Genomic DNA, 26,874 nt, shown 5'->3' on the forward strand with positions numbered 1-26,874 from the left:
ATCCACCCCATTTACCCCATCCACCTCATACCCTATACCCTCTTATACACCCCATACACCCCATACCCCATATACCCCATACCCCCATATACCCCATACCCATACCCCACCCCCATATACCCCATATACCCCACACACCTCATACCCCATACACCCCATACACCCCATCCACCCCATTTACCCCATCCACCCCATATATCCCATATACCTCATCCACCCTATACCCCGTATACCCCATCCACCCCATATACCCCATCCACCCATACCCCATACCCCATACACCCTGTACACCCCATATCCTATACCCCATATACCCCATATACCCCATGCACCCCATGCACCCCATGCACCCCATGCACCCCATCCCCCTCCTCACCTCCCTCCCCCTGCCTCCGGCGCTGCCGTGGTCAGGCACTCATCCATGTGCCCATGGAACAGCCTCAGCACGTGCCCCCCGTCACGTACCCTATGGTCACCATCGGAGGGGGGGGGGTCACGTGATGTCGAGAGGCGTCCACCCATGGTTACATGTGTGTCATGTGTGTTACATGTGTGTGTTACATGTGTGTTACATGGGGTGTCACATGGAGTGTCACGTGTGTTACATGGGTGTCAAGTGTGTTACATGGAGTGTCATGTGTGTTACATGGGTGTCACGTGTGTTACATGGGGTGTCACGTGTGTTACATGGGGTGTCACGTGTGTTATATGGGTGTCACGTGTGTTACGTGGGGTGTCACGCGTGTTACATGGGGTGTCACGTGTGTTACATGGGGTGTCATGTGTGTTACATGGGATGGCACACACGTGTTACATGGGATGTCAAGTGTGTTACATGGGATGTCCTGTGTGTTACACGGGATGTCACACATGTGTTACATAGGATGGCACACACGTGTTACATGGGATGTCATGTGTGTTACATGAGATGTCACACATGTGATACAGGGGGTGGCACACATGTGATACATGGGATGGCACATATGTGTTACATGGGATGGCACACACATGTTAAATGGGATGTCAATTGTGTTACATGGGATGTCACGTGTTTTACACGGGATGTCACACATGTCATACATGGGCTGGCACACATGTACCCTGGCCCACACACACGCCTGTTCTTTGCGTGTCCTTTACACACGTGACCTTTGCGCACACACGTGGTCTTGGCCTGCTCTTTGAGTGGTCTTTACGTGCCCGTTGCGTGTTCCTTGCGTGTCCATTGCATGTTCTTTGTGTGTTCCTTGTGTGTTCTTTGTGTGTTCCTTGCATGTTCCTTGTGTGTTGCTTGCATGTTCTTTGCATGTTGGTTGCATGTTCCTTGCGTGTGTTCTTTGTGTGTTCGTTGCGTGTTCTTTGCACGTTCCTTGCATGTCGGTTGCGTGTTCGTGTGTTCCTTGCGTGTTGGTTGTGTGTTCTTTGTGTGTTCCTTGCGTATTCTTTGTGCGTTCCTTGCATGCCCATTGTGTGTTGGTTGCGTGTTCTTCGCGTGTGTTTGTTGCGTGTTGTGTGTTCCTTGCATGTCCGTTGTGTGTTGGTTGCGTGTTCTTCGTGTGTTTGTTTTGTGTTCTTTGTGTGTTCTTCACGTGTTCGTTGCGTGTTCGTTGCGTGTTCTTTGTGTGTTCCTTGCATGTCCATTGTGTGTTGGTTGCGTGTTCTTCGTGTGTTTGTTTCGTGTTCTTTGCGTGTTCTTCGCGTGTTCTTTGCGTGTTCTTTGCGTGTCGGTTGCGCACTCACCAGGTACCGCTCCGAGGAGACGCTCACCAGGATGAGGTCGTCCCCGACCCGAACCTTCTCCCCTCCGAGCGCTGCTTGGACGCGGGGTGCATCGTCCACCAGCACGGCTCCCCTGCGCCGCCACAGCGGGAAGGTCCCAAACCACCCAAAACCACCCAAAACTGCCCAAAAACGACCCAAAACCGACCCAAAACTGCCCAAAAATGACCCAAACTGACCCAAAACTGCCCAAAAATGACCCAAACTGAACCAAAACTGCCCCAAAACCACCCAAAACTGCCCAAAAACGACCCAAAAATGACCCAAAAATGACCCAAAACCACCCAAAACTGACCCAAGACTGACCCAAAACCACACAAAACAACCCAAAACTGCCCAAAAATGACCCAAACTGAACCAAAACTGCCCAAAACCACCCAAAACCGACCCAAAACGACCCAAAAATGACCCAAAAATGACCCAAAACCACCCAAAACTGACCCAAGACTGACCCAAAACCACCCAAAACCACCCAAAACTGCCCAAAAATGACCCAAAACTGACCCAAAACTGCCCAAAAATGACCCAAAACTGACCCAAAACTGCCAAAAACTGCCAAAAAGTGACCCAAAACCACCCCAAACTGACCCAAAATCACCCAAAACCGACCCAAAACTGCCCAAAACCACCCAAAACCCACCCAAAACCCGCCCAAAACATACCAAAAACACAGAAAACTGCCCAAAAATGACCCAAAACCGTTACAAAACCCTTAATGGAGATTATGAAACAAATACTGCACACAGCCAAAGTGAGAGGCAAGAGAGTGAGCAGAGTACACAGGCCAGGGTGGAGCCCAGCCAGGTTACCCATGCTCATCTTGCTCACCACAACCTCTTAAAGAACAGAAGTTGCTGGGATACAAGCCTCACTTCATCTGAAAAGCAGCAATTTCCAGCCTGCGCTCTGCCAGCAGCATTTATCCAGATCCAATGCCTGCCAGAAACAGCCAGTTTTCTCTGGGATGCTCTCATCTAAATATTAGCCTGGCCCACATGGATTCATATTTGATTAGCTCTCAACAGAAGCAGAAAAATTAGCATGGCAGAGTCCTGAAGCACAACCAAGCCATTAACTTGCCACCAACTCATTGGAATGTGTGTAATGAACCCTCATCAGGTCTCAAATCCCTCTCACAGTAAGCAGTCCTGCAGGCATCATTTGGATAGTTTGGAGAATCAGCACTATCAACTTCCTCTCCTGCTTGACAGACCCAGAATTGTGCAGTACCTCCAGTCCTCCTCCCAGGCAGGAGCCACTGATGGCAGCAACTATGGGCTTTGGAGACTGCTCAATTTTTTCTAGCATCTTCTGTCCTTCCTGAGAGAGCTGAGTCACTTCCTGAGCAGTCTTGCAAGCTTCAATCATGCTGCAGTGAGGCAGAAAGACTGATGAGAATTGGAAAGGCACTGTGAAAACAACAGTAAAATGAGAGTGCTTCAAGGAGTTTGTTCCTTTCTTCCCCACAAAGCTCCAGTGACTGACAGAGAGGCAAGAGCTATTTAGTCCTCCAGCCTTAGATTAACAGACAATACAGGAAGACTACTAAATTCAGTGGTTAAGCCACTGCATGCTGACGCTGGGCTGCGCCTGCAGGCACTGAATGAGTTTCCTTGTGTCAGAGCTTTGAAAGACTTTGGGGAAGAGGAGAAAGGGTCATAGGAAGTCTCAAAGCACTTGCAAGAAAGGGTGGAGGGGGAGAGCCCAGGATCACTTTTTAAAGGAGCAGATGGCCAGGGCTCTGATGCTGCACTCTGCCAATTGGAGGCTCCCTGTGCCAGTTATTCTCATGAAGGTCAGCAGTGCTTGCCAAGCTGGTGTAGTTCAGGAGGCTCCTAGCACTGAGACCCATCAGGCCCTTCTTAAACACAGCCTGTCCTTTTGATCTACTTACACGCACTGCTTCCTTCCCACTACATTATGTATCAAGTCTCTGCCCTGAATAAGGCCAGCCAAAAAGGTTTTAATGGGTGTCTCGCCAATCTCCCTACTTTCCTCAGAGGTTTCTGGCTTTTAATGACTTTAAACAACCATTTTCTCCTGCCCAATGTCAGGACTAGGAGCAATGGTGCTCCAGATCTCAGTGAGAGCACCAACACAGTTTGCCCCACACACTACCAAGGCTACCCAGGCTGAAATGCCTGGGAGGCTGCTCATGCCAAATCCTGCCCAATCAAGGGGCCATGCTGGCAGACTGCCAGGCACTCAAACCCAGCTTAAATGAAGTCCTGAATGTAAATTATCTGCTCTTACTGTGTCCCAGACCAAAGGACAATGCTCACACCAGAGCCAGCATGGGTTTCTTTGGCTGAACCACAAGCATGCAGGAAGGAGTGACCAAGTGTTACAGCTAAACGGGGTTTCATGACTTGCCATGTTCCTCTTTATAGCATCATAGAATGGTTTGGGTTGGAAGGGACCTTAAAGCTCATCCAGTCCCAAGCCTCTGCCACAGGAAGGGACACCTTCCACTAGATCAGGTTGCTCCAAGCCCCATCCAACCTGGCCTTGAACACTGCTGGGGATGGGGCAGCCACAGCACCTCTGGGCAACCTGTGCCAGGGCCTCATCACCCTCACAGGGAACAACTTCTTCCTAAGACCTCATCTCAATCTCCCCTCTGTCAGCTTAAAGCTGTTCCCCCTTGTCCTGTCCCTGCAGGCCCTTATCAAAAGCCCCTCTCCAGCCTTTTTGTCAGCCCCTTTAGGCATTGGAAGCTGCTTTAATGTCTCCCTAGAGCCGTCTCTTCTCCAGGCTGAACAAGCCCAGCTCTCTTGGCCTGTCTCCACAGCAGAGATGCTCCAGCCCTCAGAGCATCTTTGTGACATTCTTCTGGACTTGCTCCAACAGGTCTTAACTTCATTTGAGCAGGTTAGGCATCCTGTGAACGCAGATTTGAGACCTCACTTGTAGTATTGTGCACAGTTCTGGTGTCCTCAACATAAAAAGACATGGAACTGTTGGAACAAGTTCAGAGGAGGACCATGAGGATGATCAGGGGACTGGAGCACCTCCTGTATGAGGACAGGCTGAGAAAGTTGGGGCTTTTCAGCCTGGAAAAGAGAAGGCTGCGTGGAGACCTCATAGCAGCCTTCTATCTGAAGGGCGCCTATAAGGATGCTGGGGAGGGACCCTTCATTAGGGATTGTAGTGGCAGGACAAGGGGTAACGGGATAAAACTTAAACAGGGGAAGTTTAGATTGGATATAAGGAAGAAGTTCTTTACTGTAAGGGTGGCGAGGCACTGGAATGGGCTGCTCAAGGAAACTGTGAATGCTCCATCCCTGGTGGTGTTCAAGGCCAGGTTGGACGAAGCCTTGGGTGACATGGTTTAGTGTGAGGTGCCCCTGCCCATGGCAGAGGAGTTGGAACTTGATGATCTTAAGGTCCTTTCCAAACTCTCACTATTTTATGATTTTGTTTGCAGCCTCTGACTCACCCCTGGGGATACAACCGTGACAAACTGCTTGGCCTTCACAGTGCACCCAACCTGGATGCTGGACTTCAGAGAATGCTCCATCAGTGTAACTTCCAACACCCCAATACTTACGTAATATCTGCTCCAGCAATGAAAGAGCCTGGCTTTGAAGAGATGAGGACAGCACTTTTGACAGCTTCGTTGGCCCAGATCTCATTCATTACCTCATTAAACTCAGAGTTGAGTTGTTTGGAGAGAGTGTTCACCTGAAAACAGCAAATAAGCATTGTAAATAGGAGGACCAGATGATGGTGGAGTTTAGCCTCTGATTAAGTACTGGACTCAATTATTATATCGTCAGAAAACTTGTAAAGAAGACAGACCGACATTAAAAAAACAAAGCCAGTGGTAGCTCTGAGTGGGTCTTCCAAGCCAGTAGCAGCTGCAGTTCTATGGTGTTTCAGTATCTGCCTTTTGGGAAAAAGAAATAAAATGGACTAGACTACCCAGGAATTTGCCCAACAGCCAGTGCATTGCTTGGCACAATTATAACACTTCTGAGGTGCTTAAACTGAGCCTAGATTTGCTATAAAAATTAATTCACCCTGTGTCATAATACAGTGAGAAAAAAATCTTCCAAGATGAACCCTGCAGCAGATCACCAAGTAATCTGCTATTAAAAGTTCCTCCTTAACCTCTCCAACAGTGGGTTTGTGACCTCAAACACAGATTTTATGAGCTGTTTTTTCCTCTATACAACATACACTCTTTAACCATCTTGAATACAAGAACTTAATATGATTTTAATAAAATTTCACACTGGTTAGCTTAGCACACACAAAACATTTCCATGAGGCATTTTCAGACCTCTCATTAAACACTCCATTACTCATCTTCCTATTTCTGCTTTGCTCGTAACATTGAAAGGCTGCAGGTTAGGACAGCTCTTAGACTCAGATTAGACCTTTCAATGTCTTCTCTGTACCACTGCTATTCCTATTATTTCTACTGATATGCCCATCCACCACAGCCAGGTAAAACAGCACCTTTGAATTTGGTGTGTTGAAGCGTACAACAGCAACATCTCCTTTGATGTCATAGCTAACGTGGGTTCTATCTGGAAACAAACAGAAACATGTTATCAGCTTATGCTCAGCGGATTCCAAGAAAGCAAGCTAAATCACATAGGAAAACTTCATACTTACTCTGAAGAGCAGTGGAGGTGGAGATGTTACGGCAAGCATAACCTAAAGAAAAGAAGTTGCAGATATTAAAGGAATTCTCAGTAGTCTCTGCTTAACTCTCCTTTATTAATGCATCTTCCCATCTCCCCTCACCTACTGAGGGCAGCATTTTAGAGAATACAGAGTATGAGCCAGTTCCTTCTCTTACAGCTTGACCTGTGCCACCACCAGAGTTCAGCAGATCGCACACTACTGAAGTGACCTTTACAGCAGAGTCCATGCTGGCAATGCCAGACTGAGAGCAAAGAAAATAATCAAAGCTTTCTTCCCAAAGAGCTGATGAGAGGTAGCAGGTGGCACACAGGGGTGTTCTGCCTTTTGGATGCACGGTTCAACATTTCTTCACATGCTAAACCAGAGACCTTGCTACACTTCGGAGGGTTTCCAGCCTATGAGCTAACTTGTCTGCAAATCAAACACAACTGCTCTAGAATATTTCTGGAAAACCACGCCCTGGTGCCAGGGAATTGTGCCACCCAAAGTATTACCCCACAGAGCTCAGGGTGCACAGCTGGTGAGACACAAGAAGAGCGCACACTATTTATGCTCACCTTCCTCTCTCAACAAGATACTCAATCTGTGTCTATTAATTACACATGGAAGCCCCAAGACAAACTTGTTTCAAAGCACTCAAAATTCAGACCACAGTATGAACAAGGTCTGTCCACAAGAGAAAAGCCACTTTTCTCATAAATCCCAGACCTCCTTTTTGTGCTGAGAAACTGTATTTGGCCTGATGACCTCTCAGTACATGAATGAATCTCAGTTCCATTCAAGCGACCTTGATCTTGACTAAGAGGATCCTCTGACACAGATCCTAGGCTGAATCCCTATCAAAGCTCCGTAAAGTCTGAAATGTAGTAAAAGCATTACTTCTTGAGGACCACATGCACATCTATAAGTGGAATAGTGCCATTTAGCTTGGAGAGGTTTACTGCTTGATGCTGATAAAATATTCAGGAATGAAACATTTCCATTCCCAGCAGCAAGGAGGCAGAAAATCCAGTACAGGGAAAACAAGCTTAAAACCTCAGCCTGCACCTCACCAACAGGTGGTTCCCCCTTCCCACAGCCCTGTCACACAGGCTCAGGGACAGAGTTCTGCTGCACTTTGGCCTTCTTTCCACTTTGTCTCCAGTGCTGGCAGTAGGGATTGACCTTTGTTCTCCATTCCCTGAGCTCAGGATACACTGTGCAACGCTAGGGATGGAAATTCAGCGTCAGTCTGCTCTGGCAAACGGGGCTCTGTGTGCATGTGCATGTCATGTGCCCACCACACCATTTTATAAACAAAGAGTGAACTGGTTTCCACTCCAAAGCTGCTTTAAAGTATTTTTTGATGAGGACAATCTCCAGATTGCCATTGCTGTAGCCAACATTAATTTCCCTGAACTTTTTGAACATGGAAGTCAAGTACTCCTGAAAATAAGCACTGACATTCTTGTCCCACAAAACCAAGCGTGGTTTCTCGGCTGATAAATACTCCCCTGCAGAATATGATGCACTGTTAACAACAGTATTTTAACCCAATAAAAGCCACACAGCCCTACTACCTTGAAAAGGAAGGCAAGGACTGAACTATCTCGCTGAACTCCCTCACTTCACTCCCATATTGCTGCCCATGGCTAGGCACAGCCAGGAGAATCAGATCGAACAACTCTCAGCTGCAAGGCAAGTGACGTTTTCCTTCCTTCCCCTCAGTCAGGCACCTGCTAAGGCTGAGAGCAAGGTACTGATGGGGTAGTAAAAACTATACTGCATGCAAAGCAATGTCAATTCCAAACAAAAAGGGAATGGATTAACTTTTCTCTCTTTCTACCATCTAGCATGCTTTCCTCTTTCATATCAGTTTCCAAACAGACTGCTTCCATGAAAACCTTAAACCTTGAATTCACTTCAAGCAAAACAAAAGATATGAAGTAGGGAAAAAAAAAAACAAAACCAACATCAAGGGCACTACCGAACCAATCTCACTACATTTTAATATGAACTCTTTTGAGGTTCTGCCATCAGAGTAACAGCTGTTTAATACCTGAGTGAGGTTTCTTTAGCCTGACAGTATTTTGTTTTAGAGCCCAGAATACTTGTGGAAAACATCTTCCACATTTAAAACTAAAAGCACAGTTATTTGGTCACAGTCACAGTGCATCTGCTTCAGGCCTGGATTCATTCAGCAGCACAATGGTGACTTGCCAAGATTGGAGCCAGAAAGTCCTCCCTCCAAATGCCAAAGGAAGCAGCAGCAGGCCAGATGTATGCTTCTGCTATTCCACTGACAGTCACTCTAGAATTAAAAGCTTTGAATATTGATTCCATTTTCACTACTTCACTCACTCCAATTAAAAGACCATCTAAACATGGACACCAACACTTCAGACAGATGCTCCTGGGACTTGGCCAGGAACTTGGATGCAGCAGAGAATGGAAACCACCCCTTTTACACATTCCAGCCAGGACCTGTTTCTTCTCACTTTCTCTTTTCCCTGTTATTTCCTCAGCTGCTTCCCTTGGCACTTCCTGCCTTTCCACTCACCCAGATGTGGCATGCCACTTGAAGTGGGAACAGCATCCATGGTTCAGGAGAAAAGCCTTCCTGCAGTCCTGGACCAAGCCAAGTGTCAGCAGAGCAAACCAGCCGAAGCTCAGGATGACTGCCAGTGCTTCCAGCCTGTAACTGCGAGCCGACGGCACTAAGCGTCGAGCTGTGAGATGGGGAACTTTTAACAACCTGAGCTTCCCTATCCCCTGTGGGGACCTGCCAGCACACGGCATGTGGCTCAGCAGGTATAGCCAGCTCTGAGCTCACAGTCTTCTGCCTGCTTGCTGCCTTTTGCATACTCTTTGGCCTGCCTTGGTGAGGTTTGCATCCAGTTTAACACTTTGTTACAGCAGAGCAATGCTGCTAATTAGGGCAAGTACCAGTGTCTTCATCACAGCTCCCAGACTGTTTGTGATGAAGAATTTTGTTAGGTGTAACAAGGACTCCAATCAATAACAGCCTGGAGCTGCCACACTTCATAGAATCCTAGAATCCCAGGTTGGAAGGGACCTCAAGGATCAATTGGTTCAACTTCTCTAGGCAAAGCGTGACCTAGACTAGATGGCCCAGCACCCTGTCCAGCTGAACCTTAACAGTGTCTAACACTGGGGAGTCACCACTTCCCTGGGAGATTATTTCAATAGCTGGTTGTTCTCATGGTGAAAAGTTTTTCCCTTGTGTCCAGTTGGGATACCCCCAGGAGAATCTGTGCCTATCACCTGTGTCTTTTCCATGGGACTCCTTGTAAAAAAGAGTTTCTGTCTTCTTTGTACTGACCCTTTAAACACACTGAAACAGTTCTGCTTGTTAATCTATCGCAGCACTCTGGTCCTGGAGCAGCCAGCTCATGTACAAACTCGCTCCAACACTGCATGTAGGACAGGTACTAAGTTTAAACAAAACTGCCAGGTTTCAAAGCGCAGAAACAAGAACTGGTTCCCAATGGCTCTCAGCCTTGCCCTTCAGCCTTCTTAGGCGTAAACGGTGCCTTACAGCTTTGGAGGCTCTGCAAGAAAGCACTACGACCCAGCACTGCAAACAAGTGGAGTGCCTAAACCCTGCCCAGGTTGGCAGATCACAAAGGAGCATTAGCCAACAGCTGAGATGCCTGTACAGCAAAGTAACGCCAGATCCTGGCACGCATGGAGATGCTGATATGCCTGGAGGCATTCCATCCACACGGAGATCCCGGCTTCCCATAGATACACCTGTATGCCTGGAGGACAGCCCCAGGATCCAGACACCCAAGGACACGGGGACATTCTCCCCCCCAGGGCCATCGGGAACACGCACACATGGAGTCAAGGACGCTCTCTCCCTGGGGATCAGCTCATACACCGAGGATAATCCTGCCTCCCACCAAAGTAGGGTCACAGGGTCCCCCTCCCCAGGGCCATAGATGGATTCCCAAAACGTACCCATGTACAAGGACATGGGAACCATGGCCGGGCACACAAAGACAAGCCTGCCTTGGGGACCGGCATGGAAATATCTCCCCCGTGGGCGCACCCCACACCGCGGTGGGAAGTCGAGACGCGGAAGCACGGACACCCGCCCTGGGGAAACCTTGGAAGGGGATACGGCCATGCCAGGGATCCTCCGGCACGATTCACGGGCCGCGGGGACAACACCCTGGCGTGGGACACAGGCACACACAGGGAGAGCTCCGCGGCGGCAGCGCCCACCTCACACCTGCGGCGGAGACCGGAACGTCCCCCGCCCGTACCTCAGAGACCCGTCCCCGGTAACAGCCCATTTCTTGCAGCCGCCCCCCGCTGCCACAGAGGCCGCACCGGAGGTGACCCCCACCCCATGATACCCTGCCCTGCCCCGCGGCACCCCGCCACAGGCCCGTCCTCACGCGTGCCCCCGCACCGCCGCCCTCACGGAAAAGCACCCCACCCCGACAGACCGCGCCCACTGTCCCACCGCCGCGCCCGTCCCCCCGGCGCGGGAGGCGGCAGCACCGCCGCGGGGCCCCGTCTCACCCGCGGGCGGTGGGCGGCAGGAAGGGCTGTACTTGGCGGCCGCTGTGAAGCGCCCCAGGCTGCCGATAGCACGCACCGCGGCCGCCATCTTTCCTGCGCGCGAGGTCGAATGAGGGAGAGGCCGCTCGGGGGCTTGGCCGCGCCGTCCCCGCCCTGCCCGCGGCTGCCTGAGGAGCTGCCTGCACGCTCCGCCACCGCCGGCTGCCACCTTCCTCTCTTTTCTCCCCTCGTCCCGTGGTCGCGGACGTTTCTGTTATGTATCGAGCGGGAACGGCGGGAGGGAGAGCGCGGGTAGGGGCTGTGGGATGGGTGGGATTCCTCAGGCGGGTGGCTGGTGTGCTGCCCAGAGGGTGGGGCGAGCGCGGGGTCCTTAGTGAGTGGCGGCGCTGCGGGCGGTGGTGGTGGTGTCGGTAGTGCGGGAGGAGGTGAGCGGCTGTGGGGTGTGTGTGGTGTGAAGTGTGTCATGTGTCGGTGTGTGGCATCTTGTAGGGCTCTGTGTCCCCATCCCGGGTGGAGGGGGCCGTAGCTGTGCTATGTGTGAGGGACAGGTGCGTTTGTGTGGTTGTTACTGAGTTTCGGGGTGTCTGGTGGGTGAGTGGGGTGTTCGTGGCTGAGGAGTGGGTGCGTCGTGGGTCTGGGCTGTGCGTGGGGTGGACAGCCTTGGCCAGATCCGTTTGTGTGTGGGGGGCGCTTCGGGGTGCTGGGGAGCAGCTAGCTTCTGAGAGCGCGGGGGACAGCGTGGGGCGGGGGATGGCAGTGGGAGCGCTACGAGGAGAGCGGCTGTGAGGGAATGGGTCTGGTTTGGGAACCTGGAGAGGAGCAGTTCTGTTGGTTGAGCAGAGATTTGGGTTTGGTCAGCCTGGAGAAGAGAAGGCTCTAAGGAGACTTTACAGCAGCTTCCAGTGCCTAAAGGGGCTGACAAGAAAGCTGGAGAGGGGCTTTTGACAAGGGCCTGTAGGGACAGGACAAGGGGGAATGGCTTTAACCTGACAGAGGGGAGACTGAGATGGGATTTTAGGAAGAAGTTCTTCCCTGTGAGGGTGGTGAGGCCCTGGCACAGGCTGCCCAGAGAAGCTGTGGCTGCCCCATCCCTGGCAGTGTTCAAGGCCAGGTTGGATGGGGCTTGGAGTAACCTGGTCTAGTGGAAGGTGTCCCTGCCCGTGGCAGGGGTTGGAACTGGATGAGCTTTAAGGTCCTTTCTAACCCAAACCGTTCTCTGAAAATCTTCAGCCTGGTGTGGGGAAGAAGCCTGGCACATGTGGAGGAAGAGTGCTGTGGCAGAGAACTGATTCAGAGAAGAATGGCAGTGAGAAAGTCTGTTTTCTGGATCTCTGCTGCTGAACTTCAGATAAGGATCTTTTTATAGGGAAAGTTCTGTTTTGGAATGAGCTTTGCGAAAAGGCACCAACTCATTCTGCTTCCCGTGGGGATACACAACAGAAGTTACTGAGGTTAAAAGGAAGGGTAGTGGCATAATGTGCCAAGGAGAGCATGTTAGGAGAGTCACGCTGGCAGCGAGATTAGCTGGGCACTTGGACAATTTTCCAGTAGGGAAGAGGCGGAACAGTTACTGGGAGGGGAATTGAAAACTGTGCCGGCTGCTGTTCATACAGTGCTGGGTCACTGTGGAGGTGACTGTTTATTTACAGGAACATTTGCAGGCCACAGTCGTAAGCCAGGCTCTTTGTGAGTTCAGAAAGTGCAAAAGGAAGTAATTCTCCCTGCTGCTGCCCTCGGAGTGTCTTCTGTTTCTTCACTTTTTAGCTGTGTGTGAAGCAGGCAGATTGTTTGAAACTATTCCGAATAGACCAGATTGGACTAATACCAGCCTTTCTCCAGCCCTCTACATAGCAAAATGAGTTGCATGCTAACTTACACCATCAGGAACCTCCCTGCTTCCTCAGCATGGGCTGCCAGAGGCTGTAAGTATCTTTACATTTATTGAAAGCTTGACTTGGGAGGTCATACAGTTCTGGTTTAAGTGTTGGGTTTGAGACAGATGCTGTATCTGAATCTCTGTTTTGTTGTCATCATAGAGATGACTTTTTTCAAAGTAATTCAATGTTGCCGTATTTGTCAGTTCCCACGTTAGGTGTGGGAGGAACATCATGTTGTAATATGAACTGTCTTAGTTTTGTGAGCAAACTAAGAAATACCTCAGGGGTGTTTAGGTGCAGTTGTCTTACTATGACCTTATCATATGTTTCGAACAGTTCTGACAGAAACTAGAAACGTTTTTAACGTTTCAGGCTTGACAGACCCTATTTTTTTGTTTCTTGTTTTTCAGTTGTTCGATCACTCAGCTGTTCTTTGCCGTTACAAGCCACAGGTAAAGTTAAAGCACTAGGAATCTCAGTGGGTCTGTGTTAGAGGAGATAATTTTTAAAGCTGCCTCCTTTTTCAGGGCCTCATTCTATTTGAATCTCAGAAGTGCAGTGCAGACTGCCTTAAGACTCTGGGAGAACCAGGGGCCAACAAGAAAACTGGGGAGGTGCTTTGGCAAGGACGCGTAGCTGTGGGACAAGGGGGAATGGCTTTAAACTGACAGAGGGGAGATTTAGGTTAGAGGTTAGGCAGAAGTTCTTGGCTGTGAGGGTGGTGAGGCCCTGGCACAGGTTGCCCAGAGAAGCTGTGGCTGCCCCATCCCTGGCAGTGTTCAAGGCATGTTTGGATGGGGCTTGGAGCAACCTGGTCTAGTGGAAGGTGTCCCTGTCCATGGCAGGGAGGGTTGGAACTGGATGAGCTTGAAGGTCACTTCCTACCCAAACCATTCTGTGATTCTGTAAGTAGTCTGCATGCTCCACAAAAGCTGCAAATAAGTAAAATTGCAGGTAAACTGTTGTTTGCAGCAGAATACTCTCAGCCTCTGCGTACCCCTCACTCTCAGCAGCTGTGCCCAGTCCAGAGCTCAGCCCCATCATCACCTGACAGTTTGCTATTTCTAGAACTTAAACTGAGATGCTAAGCTCAGAATGTAAAAACCGTCTGGGCACAAGCAGATCGCTTACCCAGGGGGGAGAAGATTGTCCCTGACAAGGAGAAACTTGTGGAATTAGCTTTGAACTTCAGCAAGACCAGTAAGAGGCTCAGGTTTTGTCAGAGCTACTCAGCACACTCAGTTACAGGGGGTTTTAGCTGTGGCCCTTAGCTAGTGGCTGGGGTGATCCAGCATTCTGGGGTTCACTGGGGTGGAGTTGCTCAGGTGACATGCTGTAAGCTGCATGGGTTTTGGAAATAGGCCTAGACAGTAGCTCCCCATCATCTTCTTGGCTTTACACAAGAGCAGTGTCAGAGTTCCATCCTCACTTGTTTAAGCAAAGTATTTAGCTGCACTTAATTTGCTTTTATGTGTCTCCATCCTTTACCTGCTTGGAAAAGAAACTGCCCCCATGCTGCCATATACGATTGCTAAGATTTGCAGGCCTGATTGCATTAGGACATTCTCATTGAACTCCTTGTTAATCATCACTCCAGAGGAGTTCTGGCACTGGCCTGTTGAGCAACACTTTGTCGTGACATGCTTTACCTTGAACCTGAGGTGCTCGGACATGTTATGGAGAAGTAGCAAGTTACCCACAGCAACTATACACACTACTCTTGTTACTGCTTTCCTCTGAGAGTGAAAGCTAGTTGACGTCTTGAGCTGTGTTTTGATTTCCCTTGAATCATCTCGCCTTCTCACCTTTACCATGCAGCAAGAGCACACACATAGGTAGTTACTATGGAAGGTAGGTTCCTCTTTGCAGTTCTTGCTGCTCCCCAAGCAAGAGATCTTATTCAGACTTTGAATTTGGTCTGCGTCATTTGTACTGTAAGCTGTGCAACATTTTCAGAGGCACTGCTTCGTGCAATATTCTTGTCAGTGGTAGCAGAGACGGGGAGTTAGGTGCCTAGAGAGCAGTACCATTGTCTCAGTGTAGCTGCAGATGAGTCTGCTGATGAGGGATGTACCATCTTCTGATGGGGGATGTTCTTAAATCTTTTTTCACAGATCACATAATTAGCCAGAGACAAGATTACAGCCAGGTAACCTACCTATTCTGCTAATGGCTTATGCACCAAAAGAGACTAATTTCCCTAGTTTTGTAGTACTTTTTACAGGGTCTTAATTTAAGCTTGCTGGTATTCGTGTTAACATTGCTTTTCTCTTACCAGTCCAGCCTAAGAGTAAGAAGACCTTAGCCAAAACTGGTGTGAAGAGTATTGTTGTGGTGGAGGGTGTCCGTATTCCATTTTTGCAGTCTGGCACCACGTAAGTATGAAAATAAGAAGATAAATGCTGACTTGATTAATAGTATATTCTGTGAAAAGAGTTGGTTGACTTGTTCATTTTAATGTAGTTATTATGCCTAAAAGTACTGAGGTGGCAGTAAGTCAGGCTGCTACTGTTATTCCAGCTTAAGCTAATGAAAAAACATGATCTGAAGAAGATTGTCCGTGTGTATGAGTGAGTATTTATGCTGCATGTCTAGAGGAAGCTGTTGGTGAACCTATAGCAGATAAAGCAATGCATTTCACAGAATTGCAGGACATGTGCAGAGCACAGAGCCTGCTGTAGACTCTTCCTAGACTGTTATGCCACCAGATTCATAGCTGAATTAAGACCAGACCTGACTCTTAGGATGGAAAGAGTGTTTATTCTGTTACTGCTGTTTTTCAGTGGTTTTAGTACAGCAATTACCTGGTGGCCTATACACAGAGTCTTCACAATCTGGGGTATGAACTGTTTGATTGCAAGTGCAGTGGAGCATTTCTGGCATGTCACTAGCTCTTTGCTGCTGATGTGTGCTTACTGCAGTGAAGCAGACCTCTGGATTGGTTTCTGACACCCCTAAGTATGTCCTTCTCTAACTTCCAGGTATGCGGATCTTATGCCACATGACCTAGCAAGAGCAGCACTGCAGTAAGTAAATCAAATAGTAGAAGGGCCCAGAAAACTCGTTGGGGTCCCAGTGTTGGTACAGTAGCTTCAACAGATTTGAAAGCCAAGGCTCTAGCTTTATCTCTAAACAATACCATCCAGGCACTTCATTTTTCATGGTCCACCATGACCTTCATAGGTGGCTTAAGCAGTAGGGCTTACAACAGGCTTGTGCTAAAGTGTCTTGTTACAAAGAGGTTGCATTGTTCTCCTATTTGGCAAATTTTAGTTAATTTGAACTCTGTAGTTTTCTGAATACAGAGATCATAGCTACTGTCTGTTGAGGTGTACTTGGGAAAACCAACCTGAAAAAAACCCCCTACCATTTAGAGAAAACTAAATGGCAAAAAGAATAACAAGCAGATTCTATCATCTTGCCTGTCTCTTTCATTCTAGAGTGATTTGACAAAAGCTGTAGGCCATTAGCTGTGTGTTTGGTTGAGGAGCAAGGCAAAGTGCTGTTAAAAAGAATGCTTTACTGGGTGCATGGGAAAGGAGATTTCAAGGCCCAAGGAAAGAGCTGATTTGGTTGACAGTCACTGTGTTAGTCACACGAGAGGGCTGTGCCCTGGATGTTGATGGGGTTTTAGTGTGCTGCAGGAAAAAGGGGAATGACTTTAAACTGACCGAGGGGAGATATATATGAGCTCTTAGGCAGAAGTTCTTGGCTGTGAGGGTGGTGAGGCCCTGGCCCAGGTTGCCCAGAGAAGCTGTGGCTGCCCCATGCCCTGGCAGTGTTCAAGGCCAGGTTGGACTTCAGGGGCTTGGAGCAACCTGGTCTAGCGGAAGGTGTTCCTGCCCATGGCAGGGGGGGTTGGACTAGGTGATCTTTAAGGTCCCTTCCAACCCAAACCATTCTAGGATTCTAGGTTTCGGGTGCCTTTAGTTTCATCTTTCTTTGGTATTTTGTAGTGCATGAAACTACGTTTGAATCCCAGGAGCCTCAAATCGCTGCTGGCAGTGGGATTTGCTGTGCTGGCCTGTTTGTCGAGATCTTCTGTAAAATCATACAATATGTTTTCTAATACTTTTCACATTGCTTATTTTCTGTGCACCTTACTGAAGTTTTAGGTGTTTCTACATCGAAGTTAATTTGCTTTATTATCTCTTAAAGCCCTCTTCCTTTAATTTTGATGTCAGACTACCCCAAATTGGTGAAAATACTAACAATCATTTTAGGGAGGGGCAAGGGTGTAGTGTATTTGTTTTCATTAAATTCTGTAATCATTTGTAGTGATATTATTGCCATGATTACTTACAGTCTGTAGTCAGTTACATTTTTATTAAGTACAGATAAACACAGGATTTCCTTCTGACGTGGCTCCATTGTTGCATTGTTCTCCAGCTGAGCTGCTGGAAAGGGGATGTCTGAGGGCTGCAATGAGTTTATTGCTTACATGGTGCAAATACTGTTTGTTGTAATCTTCTTAGGGGGTTACTGAACCGGACCAGCGTCCCAAGGGATGTTGTGGATTACATTGTTTATGGCACAGTTATCCAGGAGGTGAAAACAAGTAATGTGGCCAGAGAGGTGGGTTATGTGCAGCATTTCCACTGTGAGTCTGATTGCTGCTGCTAGTATGAAGATGAAAAATGCTTGCAAAAAAGAAAATTCCAGTATTATTGTTCATTTAAATGTGATTTGAGACTTGTGCAGCTCTGTCTGTCATATAACTGTGGGATCCTGTCTCTTGCTGAAATCTGCCTTAGGTCAAAATGTATTTTAATGCTTGATTCTTCCCTGAAAGGGAAGGTTTTGTTAAGGACTGTTGGTCACTCAGCTCTTAATTACCAATGAGACTCAAATGCTGCCTTGCCTGAGGTACTTGGGAGGGCCAGAGTGTGCTGTGATAGATTGCTTTACTGTGGTATTTTGGTATTTATTTATTTTACTTGGCTGATCAGATGAGGCTCTTGAGTGATCTGGAAGGGAATAGCTTAGCTGCTCTTCTCTTTGGCAGTCAGAAAACAAAATTCACATATTATACACGCATATTACACTCCGCTGAAGTAATGTTACATGTGATTTTTCTGTAACCTCAAACCTCTGCTGTTGTTCTCTGCAACTGGACAAAACCATGATGTAACCTGGGCTGGAAGGAGGCCGTTGTGAAGCTCTCTAGTTCCATTTTAGCCTTGTATATGCAAATACTTGCTTTGGTCATGTGCCAGTCAGATGAGGCTGCGGTATAATTTTAACTTGGGAACAACTGTTGAACTTTAAACTAGTTGGCCACGTCTCAGCTGAGGCAGGTCTTGCTGGGAGCAGTTCCGCAGTGCGAGGCTGTGCCCTCAGCTGGGTCAAGCAAGACGCTGCATTCTGAACTGTAGGAAATGTTTTCTGTGCTGTGCAAAATGACTCACGGTGCCTTGTACTGAGGGGTCTAAAATCCTTTCACGTGTTGCCTTAAGCAAATAAGGTGAAGCAAAAATGATGTCAAGTAGCTGGAAAACTGGAATTGTGAGGTGTGAAACTGTGATTAGTTTGTCTCTTTATTAGTGGGGGGCAGCATCTGCATAATGCAATTGAGAGCCTGGGCAGCTGCCATCTCCTGTTCCCAGCGTCTGGGAAGGGAATGAGCGGCTGCAGGGACTGGCTGAATGAAACCTCAGTGTGCTTATTTTCAGCTTAGTCTGCAGAGGTGTGTTGCTGGGCAGGAGGTAGCTCTGACCTGTGGACCAAAAGGTGCAGGTTTTAACAGCCAATCTCTGTTGCTCGTAGGCTGCCTTGGGAGCCGGTTTCTCTGACAAAACTCCAGCCCATACAGTCACCATGGCTTGTATTTCTTCAAACCAGGCTATGACCACAGGTATGTTGGCTGGAAGAACAAGCTGTGGGTTTGAGGAGGAGCTCAGCAACTCCTCTATATCCTACATCTAACTTGCAGTGCTTAGGGTGTATAAGTAAGCATCTGAAGAATGCTTTTTTATTCAAAAAACAACATTCTATGAATCAGATGTCTGCTGTAGACCTGCCAACAGCTTGATACCTTTTGCATTCAGCAGTAGTCCCTCCTCAGTGACTGTGATAAGCTTGGGAGGCAAGGGCTGCATCTGGAAGTTCACCTTTCATCTTTGTCTTAGCCTAAACAGAGAAAAATTAATTGAGACCCGGTCTCAAAATGCTGGGTGTACTCTTCTCCCAACTGCTCTGTGTGACAGAGAGAAGTAGAAGCAGAGTTTCAAAAGTAGCACGATTCAGAAAATGCCTGTGCAGCCTGGTCAGTGACTGTGATGCAGAGTTGTATAACCTGGGCAAAGCCAGAGGCTGAAGGAAATAAAACGTAGTATCCAAGGCACTAATGGGTCAGTGTCACTTCTCCCTGCAGCTCTCACAGGCAGCTCTGTCTTGTTCTGCAGGCGTGGGTATGATTGCAGCTGGCCAGTGCGATGTTGTCGTAGCAGGGGGTGTGGAGTTAATGTCAGATGTTCCCATTCGGCACAGTAGGAAGATGAGGAAGACAATGCTGACTCTTAACCGAGCCAAGACCTTGGGCCAAAAGCTTGCCGTGATATCCAAAATTCGCCCTGACTACTTTGCTCCTGAGGTAATGTTTTTTTCAGGCATTAAGATACTCAGCTAAACTGTTTCTCAAGGAGGTGCAAAACAGGTTGGCTTAGGTAATTTATTTAGCCCCAACAGAGAGGATTTAAAAAGGGTAAGGTGGTTGCCTGTGGTTCACCTGTATTGGATCTTTGTCCTGTACTTCGGGTTAAACCTGCAGTTGATTAATGCATCTCATAGCATTCCTGTCTTTGTCTTCTTACATGTTGGTCTTCAGTAGTCCTACCATCTTTCAAAACCTCCTTCCTTCTGCAACTCCTAGACGAACTGTGCTGGGAAACTACAGAAGCAGAAGCTTTTCCCTGTAAATATAAAACTTTTACAGGGGTCCTAAAGGCTCAGAAGACCTTTATTAGATAGAGGTATAGAGGTAACGTGCTTAATATCAGCGAGGAATATCCTTAGTGTATTAATAAAACCCTTTGATTAATGCACCTTAAATATGCCTTTATGAATACTGTTCCTGGCCAAATCTTGCCAGGTACTTCATGTGTTTAGCTCCCATATTTGGGCACGGGAGTCTGATGGTTAATTAATGTCAGGACTCTGCTACAGAGGGAGCCACTCTTTTCTGTCTTAGAGGTCATGAGAGAGGTGAATTACATCATGGTGAAGATGGGAAGGGGAAGCACTTCCCTCCTTACCACAATAAAACTGCTTGTGTCTGGGCTGCCTTTAGCAGGAGCACGGGAAGCAGAGTGTACACACAGCAGAGATCCAAAGTCTGAGTAGATATAAAAACAGGCTTAAATGCATGCAGGGGTTTCTTGTGTGCTACTGGAAGAAACTGAAATCACCTGGTTTTGCTCAAGGAGGTATTTGACAAGGAGTTTTAAGATCTCAGGATGTGGTGTTTCACCTTAGCCCAAAAAGTCTGGTCCCTTCCCACCTGGTATTCTAGGATTCTATGATTAACCAACATTTGAACTCCATTGCCCAGGGATGGGTGTTTATGATGGCTAACTTAATTTTTCTGTTCTGTAGCTTCCAGCTGTGGCAGAGTTCTCCACCAGTGAGACCATGGGGCACTCTGCTGATCGTTTGGCTGCTGCCTTTGCCATATCCCGTTTGGAGCAGGATGAATATGCCCTCCGTTCACACACACTAGCTAAGAAAGCCCAGGATGGAGGGATGCTAGTGGATGTGGTACCCTTCAAAGTGCCAGGTAAAACTGCACATTTCATTGCTAGCATGCACTAATCCAATGAAGTAATACTTTATTTAGAAAAGGAGGGGAAGTACTGGGACCAGATTCATAATGCTCTGTGAATCCAGTATGGATTTTAACTCTCTGCTGTTTCTCCCAGGAAAACTACTGACATAGGAGCATGTTTCTAAACACACGTCTAAATATATAAACATATCCTTACGCATCTAAATTTTGTTGCAGCCACCTCCTATCCATGCTAATAGGGTGATAGAGCGTGGAAGATCAGGGTAGTGGGACCAAGAATCCCCCTGCTCTTCCAGTCAGGAGAGAGAACCCATCTTTATATGCTAAGCTATTAACAACAAATGGAAAACCCAGTAAAATCTTGGTCTGCTGAATCAGGGACGGGGTAGGGAGAGCTGAAACCAACTTCCTACCCAGTTGGTTCAACTTCCTCATATTAGGAAGAAGGTCCTTACTGTGAGGGTGGTGAGGCCCAGGCCCAGGTTGCCCAGAGAAGCTGTGGCTGCCCCATCCCTGGCAGTGTTCAATGCCAGGCTGGACAGGGCTTGGAGCAACCTGGTCTAGCGGAAGGTGTCACTGCTCATTGTAGGGGATTGGAACTGGATGAGCTTTAGGGTCTCTTCCAACCCAAACCTTCTGTGATTCTATCATACCTGCTCATTTGGGGCACTTTTGCACCATAATTAGTTTCCTAGAAAGATCTTACTTTTGTAGACTGTTGGTTATAATCTTTATACTAAAATTAGGAATTTATGGTAATACCATAAATGGATTGATGGAATTTCCTTTTTTTTTCCTTCTCCCAGTTGTCATAAAAAGCAGTTTTCTGAATTCTCCTGCCACAGACTCCCACTGATGTGCAAATTCATGTGTGTTGCTGACTTTCATAGTTGAAATAATGTTTCTTATTTTTCATCAACAGGCAAAGAAACAGTTACCAAAGATAATGGGATCCGTCCTTCCTCATTGGAGCAGATGGGCAAGCTGAAGCCGGCTTTTGTCAAGCCCTATGGAACCGTCACACCTGCCAACTCCTCCTTCCTGGTAATGCATGTTTTCATCACTGTGAGCCTGTGGGGAAAAGTCTCCAGGTTACCATCTGCTTCACACAGGCATGTAGATAAGTTGCTGTAACCTGTGGGAAAGAGTTTTTTCCTTTGGTGAACTTGGATTTTTTGTTTTTAAATGAGTAATGAGTAAACCCCAGAAGGTTTGGTCTGTCTTAACCTGTTTGCTTTCTGTAACTGCTTCATGAGGATTCATTATATTTTTGATGAATCAGTTTTCATGAGATAATTGTTTTTTTTTCAGTCATAGAGTGATTTGAGTTGGAAGAGACCTTAAAGCTCATCCAGTTCCAACCCCCTGTCACAGGCAGGGACACCTTCCACTAGACCAGGTTGCTCCAAGCCCTGTCCAACTTGGCCTTGAACACTGCGAGGGATAGGGCAGCCACAGCTTCTCTGGGCAACCTGTGCCAGGGCCTCACCACCCTCACAGGGAAGAACTTCCTCCTAAGATCTCATCTAAACCTCCCCTCTGTCAGGCTAAAGCCATTCCCCCTTGTCCTATCCTTACAGGTCCCCCTCCATGTTTCTTGTTAGCCAGTTTAGGCACTGGAAGCTGCTCTGAGGTCTCCCCGGATCCTTCTCCATTATGATGAACTCTCTTCCACATATGCTTCTTTTTCTCTCCTTAGCATTTTTAGAGGAAGGGTTTTTTAGGTGCTGAAGTCTAAGGTAGTTGTGATAGACAGGTGAGGCGTTTCTGAGCCCCAGTTCCTGAGACTCGGCAGAAGGTGGTTGCCACTGAAAGTCTCTAGCTGAGGTCTTAAGGTGACTATGTTGTTCCTCTCTGCAGCCCTATCAGATTTCTATGTGTTTAAAAGGCTGTTTCACAGTTTCTGATCAACACTTGAAGAAAGTAACTACTACTGGGGCCCTTTCAGCAGCAATGCTATTTACTCCTTAGTGGTTCTGGGGACTTGCATAAGCCTGGTGAGGCTGCAACCTTGGTGCAGGAGCAGCTGAAATGCTGTTGGTGTGCTCTTGCTGCCAGTCTGTAGGCAGCTGAGGCTCTTATCCCAGAAATTAATTTGGCCACTGCGTGCCAAAGCTGTGATGTTCACTTTTGCAACGTGGTGAGCCTGTGGCTTGTGTCATCCCGGAATTATACTCTGGGTTTGGGATGGAGCCAGGTGAACGGGTGGGTGGGATAACCAGCTTGTCCATAAGACTGGCAAGGGCTTCTAGGCACCTCTGTGTGGGTTTTGACTGTAAGGAAATGCTTCAGCACTGTGTGTGCTAATGTCGTGTTCCATCCACACACCCGTCTATCAGCTCACTTATGCAGACATGGGGGAAGTCCTGGAAGCCCTCGTAACATCAGGTCCTGTCCTGCCAACTGCTCTGCAGGAGGGCTGTCAGGCTGCCTTTGGGTGCAGAGTGTGCTAGTTCTTCAGGCAGAGACCTCACTCTTGTCTGCCTCTTTCAGACGGATGGTGCTTCAGCAGTTCTGCTTATGTCTGAGGAGAAGGCTCTGGCGCTGGGCTACAAACCAAAGGCCTACCTAAGGTAAAAAGCCTGCTCTGCATGGCCTCTGACGTCTGCTCTCGCTTCTGTCTCCTCCTCTTTCTGTTACTAATAGCATTTCTCCTGTGTAGGGACTTCGTGTATGTGTCCCAAGATCCAAAGGACCAGCTGCTACTGGGGTAGGTACTGATGCTCAGAAGCCCTAATAGTCTGTACTAGCCCAGCAGCCTTGACTTGTCATCACGTGTCTTCTTTTGTGAAGTGTCTCATGAGATGTTAATCTTCAGGCTGTCTTGCAGAGATGCCAGAGCTGGTGTGCTAGGTGTGACTTGGGAGGGGGAGGCAGCGAATGTGGGAGAGCAGCTGTGGCAGACATACCCACCCTGGTGTGCTGGGAGGCATCTCAGTGTGGTGTTACTAGCAGTTGTTACTTGGGGTTGTGTTTTGGTTAGACAAGCAGAGAATTGTACCATGGACCTAGGGAACGTAACGTGGGTTGCTGTGGAAAAAGGGGGCGATGATGTGATGAAATGTATTCATGTAAGACTTCTGTTTCTTAACTCCTCTTCAGTCCAACCTACGCTACTCCCAAAGTGCTGGAGAAGGCGGGTCTGACCATGGCTGATATTGATGTCTTTGAATTCCATGAAGCTTTTGCTGTAAGTACTGAGCCTAGAGCACTACCCATCCGATCACTGCTTGCGTCGGGCTGGGTATCGGTCAGCGGGTGCTGAGCAGTTGTATTCTCTTCCCTTGTTATTTCCCTTATCATTATTATTATTGGTGGCAGCAGTGGTGGTTTGTGTTATACCGTAGTTACTGGGCTGCTCTTATCTCAGCCTGTGGGAGTTACATTCTTTCGATTCTCCTCCCCATCCCTCTGGGAGCGGGGGCAGGAAGGAGGAGATGGGTGAGTGAGTGGCTGCGTGGTTCCGAGTTACCAGCTGGGCTTTTAAACCACAACAGTACAGCTGGTACAGCTGGAGCACTAAGGATACCTCCAGCTGTAAAAAGCTGTTCTGTAGACGTCTGCTTTCGTGTTGGTGAAAGCTCTTGATAAGACCGTCACTAAACGTACATAGGTGTAATTCTGCATTCATGTCTGAAGAGAAGTACTGTATATATTTTAAATATATAGCATTTTATGTGGACACAATTGATGCTAAGAGAGGCTTTTGTTGTTTAAAGTCACCAAAGGTATACAGATTCTTCTAAAATAATATATAAGCAAAAATAGTTGTAATTCCCCAGACCCTTGGATGAAAGAAACCACATCACCTGCTAATTGGATTGGGAATCTGTGTTACCATGGAGAGGTGGCTCATTTACTGGATGGCATCTTTCTCTAGCAAAGGTGGAGCTGACATTAACAGGCTGAGCCTGTATTTGGCTGTGTTAGTTTAGTGATCGTAGCAAGTCCTGGGATATCTCACGCTTGGTAAGCGCTGCCCGTAGGTTTTCTTCAGAGCCTGCCCGTTCTTGTTACTGTCACGCTCCCTCTCTTTCAGGGGCAGATCCTGGCTAACCTGAAGGCTATGGATTCAGACTGGTTTGCACAAAACTACATGGGCAGGAAGTCGAAGGTAAGACACAATCGGGACACTTCTATCTTCAGTTTAGTTTAACTTGAGGATTTATTGAGTCCCTTGTTGCAGGAGGGTGTGTGGTGCTGCAGAGCTCAGCTTTTGTAGTGTCCCTTCTTGCTTAGCAAATCCCGATGTGATCAGTTTCTCTGGGAGTGATGGCATTTCCATTGTCAGTGGGAGGTGGAGGTCTAAAGTCATAATAGAAATTATTGGAGATGGGAATTAAAGACAGTGGGAGGGGGCCAGTCCTCCTGCATGCTTTCTGAGAGTCTGGAGTATCTCTGCTGGGCCGCAGGTGAGGTGGCAAAGCCTTTAGCACAGCTTTGTCCTGTCTTCAGGCTCTTGTACATGGCAACAGACACTTTGTAGGGCAGCCTGGGCTGTCGGAGGTTTGGTGGTGTTAGGAGTAGGTCAGGCAGCCTCCATGCAGGCAGGTGATGGTGTGTGTCCTCACAGGTTGGAGCCCCTCCTCTGGAGAAGTTCAATACTTGGGGTGGTTCCCTGTCACTGGGCCATCCTTTCGCTGCCACTGGATGCCGGCTGGTCATGACTGCTGCTCACAGGTTGAAGAAGGAGGGAGGACAGTACGGCCTGGTTGCTGCCTGTGCAGCGGGAGGGCAGGTAATGATGCTTTGGGGTCAGGCACTGTTCCCTCTGGAGAGCTAGCCGCATTTCTGATCCTGGTGGTGCTGTGAAATCCTGTCTTGGCACACCAGGTGGCACTGGGTGTCCTTGACACCCTCTGGCTCTGTTCAGTGGGCTCCCTCTGCCTCATTCCTCTTTAGAGACTCTCCAGCCCAGCTCAGAATCATCAGTTGGGGTTTGTGAATGTCATTCTTCTCACTTTGGGAAGAAAGAACTTAACTAGAAAAATGGGGGTGAGACTCTACCTACAGCTTGTGGGCCTTTGGATGGGAGCCTGGTGCATGCTGCAGTGACTGGTGGCACTTCCACAGGGACCTGGCATAGCTGGTGCTCTGTATCCCGAGGTGCTGGTGTTCCTAGCCTGGCCCTTGGGACGGCCTGATGCATTGGCTGGGCGGTACTCCGGTTCCTTTCCCAGCCTGGAGCAGCTGTGCTGTCCCAAAGCCATCAAACTGCTGTTGGCAGAATCCTTTCAGTGAGCCAGTGCTGGATTTTCATCTCCCCTTTTATGTTAAGGTGTTCAGGAGATGGAATCTCCCATCGTGAGCATGTCTGTGATGGTTAGTCTTTTCTGTGACCATTCCTTGTCTTTCTCTCTCCTTCCAGGGCCATGCGATGTTAGTGGAGCTTTACCCTCAGTAGTGGGACAAGGGGCTGCTGAGTGGGTATTCATCCATCCTGTGCCTGGCAATGCCATTTCAATGCACTAATAAAACATCCTACAATCCTTCTCAGAAAGGGTTTTTGGTGGCCTTTATAAATAAATCCCTTCTAGCTACTCAGCTGGTAATTTTCAACTAATGAATGCACTCTAAGAAATATTCCACTTCCTGGAGAGTAAAAGTTAAGGTAGCTTTTAGCCTCTTGTGGCTCATTGTAACCTCTGTGATTCCTAATGCAGCTCTTCAGTAAGTGTGATTTCTCCCCCTGTGGAGAAGAGGGATGATTCCAAAGCCATGTAGGGAGGATTAAGTTTGGGAATAAGGAGAATGGAAGGTACTGGAGATCGGTGGGCTTAGGTGGAATTAATCTGGGGAGTAACGGCTGTTTTCAGGAATGGGTTCAGGCTGAGTTGGCTGGCCTGGTTTTGAAGGAGGAGGTTTGCTGCGTGATGTCCAGACAGCACTGGAATTAGCAAATCACTTCTGAACAAATGAGTGTTGCTGATGTTAACCACAATAAATCAGGAAATAAAATAGTCTGGCTTTTTAACTTCCTTCCCTCACCTGACACAGGTTGGGGCTGATTTCTGTGGGAGATGTGCTATGAGGTGACCGCTTTCCGAAATGGGAGATAGCGGCTCTGAACTCCGACCCAGTGAATCATAAGAAGAGACGCTTTTGAGCATGTTTTGGTGGCTTGCTTCTCATGATCTCACCCTGCCAGCATCTGACACGGTTGAGATTCAGCAGTGGGGGAGGCACACCCGAGATAAGGGACAGGCGTAACAGTGGGTGGTTCTGGCTTCTTCCTGGCTGGAAATC

At 48.1% G+C, this 26,874-nt stretch overlaps 2 protein-coding genes across 2 annotated transcripts; one reads left to right on the plus strand and one right to left on the minus strand.

Annotated features, from left to right (window-relative positions):
* Window positions 1-2,886: 2,886 nt before the first annotated feature.
* Window positions 2,887-11,067, minus strand: LOC130596734 (trifunctional enzyme subunit alpha, mitochondrial-like). The gene is made up of 5 exons (XM_057404656.1): window positions 10,969-11,067; window positions 6,403-6,444; window positions 6,244-6,314; window positions 5,330-5,463; window positions 2,887-3,148 (listed from the first exon to the last, which is right to left on the minus strand). Exons 1-5 carry the CDS (start codon window positions 11,054-11,056, stop codon window positions 2,902-2,904), a joined length of 582 nt encoding a protein of 193 aa, XP_057260639.1. The 5' UTR covers window positions 11,057-11,067; the 3' UTR covers window positions 2,887-2,901.
* A 1,523-nt stretch (window positions 11,068-12,590) lies between these two features.
* HADHB (hydroxyacyl-CoA dehydrogenase trifunctional multienzyme complex subunit beta) lies at window positions 12,591-26,588 on the plus strand. Its single transcript, XM_057404653.1, has 15 exons — window positions 12,591-12,890; window positions 13,256-13,297; window positions 15,124-15,220; window positions 15,827-15,871; window positions 17,321-17,420; window positions 18,612-18,699; window positions 19,250-19,437; window positions 20,439-20,619; window positions 21,551-21,672; window positions 23,122-23,201; window positions 23,291-23,338; window positions 23,731-23,818; window positions 24,668-24,742; window positions 25,202-25,366; window positions 25,997-26,588. Exons 1-15 carry the CDS (start codon window positions 12,824-12,826, stop codon window positions 26,030-26,032), a joined length of 1,422 nt encoding a protein of 473 aa, XP_057260636.1. The 5' UTR covers window positions 12,591-12,823; the 3' UTR covers window positions 26,033-26,588.
* The last annotated feature ends 286 nt before the right edge of the window (window positions 26,589-26,874 follow it).

Source organism: Pezoporus wallicus, unplaced genomic scaffold (assembly GCF_028554395.1).
Source record: "Pezoporus wallicus isolate ANWC-B61680 ecotype Strahan unplaced genomic scaffold, APGP_CSIRO_Pwel_v1 contig_11009, whole genome shotgun sequence".
Lineage (NCBI taxonomy): Eukaryota > Metazoa > Chordata > Aves > Psittaciformes > Psittacidae > Pezoporus > Pezoporus wallicus.

Bases quoted from the DNA above. Each gene is read 5' to 3' on its own strand.
- LOC130596734 (XM_057404656.1), bottom strand. From the start codon at position 11,056: ATGGCGGCCGCGGTGCGTGCTATCGGCAGCCTGGGGCGCTTCACAGCG. The intron at 5,464-6,243 runs GTGCTGTTTTAC...TGCTGTTTTCAG, and splicing joins TCAACACACCAAATTCAAAG to GTGAACACTCTCTCCAAACA. The intron at 3,149-5,329 runs GTAAGTATTGGG...GCCTCACTGCAG, and splicing joins ATTGCTGGAGCAGATATTAC to CATGATTGAAGCTTGCAAGA.
- HADHB (XM_057404653.1), top strand. From the start codon at position 12,824: ATGAGTTGCATGCTAACTTACACCATCAGGAACCTCCCTGCTTCCTCA. The intron at 20,620-21,550 runs GTAAAACTGCAC...TTTCATCAACAG, and splicing joins GGTACCCTTCAAAGTGCCAG to GCAAAGAAACAGTTACCAAA. The intron at 24,743-25,201 runs GTAAGACACAAT...GTGTCCTCACAG, and splicing joins ACATGGGCAGGAAGTCGAAG to GTTGGAGCCCCTCCTCTGGA.